Source organism: Acyrthosiphon pisum, chromosome A2 (assembly GCF_005508785.2).
Source record: "Acyrthosiphon pisum isolate AL4f chromosome A2, pea_aphid_22Mar2018_4r6ur, whole genome shotgun sequence".
NCBI lineage: Eukaryota > Metazoa > Arthropoda > Insecta > Hemiptera > Aphididae > Acyrthosiphon > Acyrthosiphon pisum.
In genome coordinates, this window is record NC_042495.1 from 78,027,285 (window position 1) to 78,030,057 (window position 2,773).

Consider the following 2,773-nt stretch of genomic DNA (forward strand, 5'->3'; position numbering starts at 1 on the left):
TATGCATTGCAGCCGTCATCGAAACATATTCTCAAGCTTATAGTGCGTAATATATTAATATATATATATATATAAACTAATAGTCATCTATGTCAATAATCATCGTGTATACGTACAGAAACGATATTGCTGTACTTAATATGTGAAATAGTATGTATGTATAGTACGTAACCCGTCAATAAGGAGCTTCATATTCGGGGATTAGTTGCCAGACCTAATAATCTAAGACCGTGTTGACAACCATACTATCTAATCGTGGTCTACAATCGGGAATGCGCTCAGTTTATTGGTCTATGGTATTATCTAGGGTGTGGTTAATAGCTGATGTTACCACTTTTCACTATCGCCTACCATGACTATCGTGACCATACAACCATAGCATAGTATCATATTAATATATTATCATTAGTGGTGAAAAATTGTGAATTCATAAATTGTTGTGATTAACGATCATGATATTTATTTATGTGAAATAAAAATTGGAATGTTGAGTCGATGAAAATATTTCAAAAAATAGAAATGTAGTTTAAATTTTTCCCTGTTGGAACTATTTTTATTGTATTCTTCTGTTATTCTAAAATAAACAAAATGATTAGTGTACGCCTCGTTTCATTTGTATGTTTGCATTTTGCGACTTTTAGTAAGTTTATTCAACAAAATTAACTTAATATACTGTATTATATCATGACTAATTCTTTTTAGCACTATTAAATTGTCTTTCGGTCAAAGATCAAATGTATGCTAACATCATAGCGGATAACCCATGTTTTCTTAGATTAAATGGAACAAACCAATTTGGCTGTACTTGTGAGTTATGTTATTGATATAAGTAATAATGTGTCGTTATTTATTTTTTAATTTTATAGCTTCAAGATTTGGAAATGTTGGAACTTTACATTTGGTGATAAATTCTACTGATTTAAATTGGTTATTTAATGAAGGAAAGGCTGATCCTTACACTGTAGCATTAACACCAAAAATGTTTAATAGGTAGGTGATATTTATTTACCTTTTTATTGTAATTATTTACGCTTTTAAAGTTTTTGATTTCAAACTGCATGTATAGACATTAACATAGACGCGGTACTTGGATGTGTTATCTCCGTCTTACAAGTGCGTAACACAGTCAAATTTGGGCTCAGCAGATCACTATTATCTCTGTTGGTTTAACAATTAATTTGAATTGACCTCTTATAAAATTTAAAAGTAAGGTTTTTATCTAGACAATCACTTAGGATTTTTATTATATTTTAATTTTAAAGCCAGTTATGAGTATCTACAATTTACAATTTTAAAATAATTATAACTCACTTTAAAATTGAAATATAATAAAAAGCTTATGAGATGGCCGGAACAAATGCACTTTACCAAACCCCTCACAATTTTCAAATTTTTTTTTTTCAAAAGACTTGGTTTTTTATGCTTAAAACGATTGTGTAAATTTTTTTCCCCAGAAACCATCATTTTAGAAGTTATAGCCTTCCAAAGTACTACTATAATGTCGCGCGGAAGACCATTTTTGTTATTTTTTTGTACTTACGTACTCTAACCTGTTTAAAACGATGGTGCAATAATAATTTATCCCCGATTTGCTATGCAACACCTCCTCAAGTGGGTCACAGGGTTAAGAAAATTGCATTTTTGTTGCACCAGGTCACTGAGTGGGGTCACTAGCTCGCTGCGCTCGCTCGATGAATTAAAAACAAAAATATCCCCCGATTTGCTGTGCAAAACCACCTTGGGTAGGCCTCGGAATCAAAAAAAGTTGTTAAAAAACAATTATCTTCGCAGGTAGATGACCGACTAATGGTTACCTATTATCCTATATTCTATATCTCAACTTACTAAACAGGTGACCTAAACTTTATCTCTATTCTAGCCGGTTTCAAAAACATTGTATTATGACGTGATTCACAATATTATTCACCCCAAACTCACTATGTCGCAAAACTTGTTAAAATACGTAAAAAATAATTAAAATTTGTTATAGGCGCTGCCCGTGGCAGTCAAGTACTGTTGCGCTCATGTGCATAAACGTAAAATCATGAACTTTGGAAGGCTATAACTTCTAAAATAATAGTTTCCAAAAAAAAATTACACCATCGTTTTAAGCATAAAAAAACAAGTCTTTTGAAAAAAAAAAATTTGAAAATCATGAGGGGGTTGGTAAAGTGCACTTTAGCCGAGATTGCCTATAGATCCTACATTTTTATGAGAGGTCAATTCACTCTAATTTTTAAATTAACAGAGCTAAACATGATCTTCAGAGCGTATAATTTGCTATATTACACACTTGTAAGACTGAGACAGTACATGCGGATCTTACGTCCTCTTAATATTATTTCTAATTATTAATTGCATATAAAAACTTTAATAAGACCTTAAGATTAAATACATATTATTCGTGTTCTAAATAATTTAAAATTAAAATATATCCTGTTTATTTGCAGAGAGGTTTTACAAAGCATTGAATTGAGTGCTAAAGTAAATGGTATAATGTTACTAATGAATGGTACTGAACAGGAAGTAATAAATAATGATAATTTACAAAATACTGGATTTAGCCCAGAAGATACATGTCCTAACCGTTATTCAGATGTTAATAGTTGCCCAATGAAACCATGGAATCCTTATGGTACTGATATTCTTTTAAAAAGTTGGAGTTTCCCCATATTTGTTGTTTACGATCAAAACACTATCAAAGATATTATAGATGTAAGATTAATCAATTTGTTATTTTATAAGAATTATCGTCATAAAAACTGGATTTTTA

The 2,773-nt window shown here is 30.5% G+C and overlaps 1 protein-coding gene across 1 annotated transcript in view; it reads left to right on the forward strand.

The window, feature by feature from the left end:
- The first annotated feature begins 419 nt into the window (after positions 1–419).
- Positions 420–2,773, forward strand: part of LOC100572878 (nicastrin) — a 4,163-nt gene continuing 1,809 nt past the window's right edge. Inside the window, exons 1-4 of the mRNA XM_029489989.1 lie at positions 420–640; positions 703–807; positions 867–990; positions 2,451–2,752. Of these exons, the coding sequence (XP_029345849.1) occupies positions 589–640; positions 703–807; positions 867–990; positions 2,451–2,752 (583 nt within the window). The 5' untranslated portion in view covers positions 420–588. The remainder of the gene's footprint in view (positions 641–702; positions 808–866; positions 991–2,450; positions 2,753–2,773) is intronic.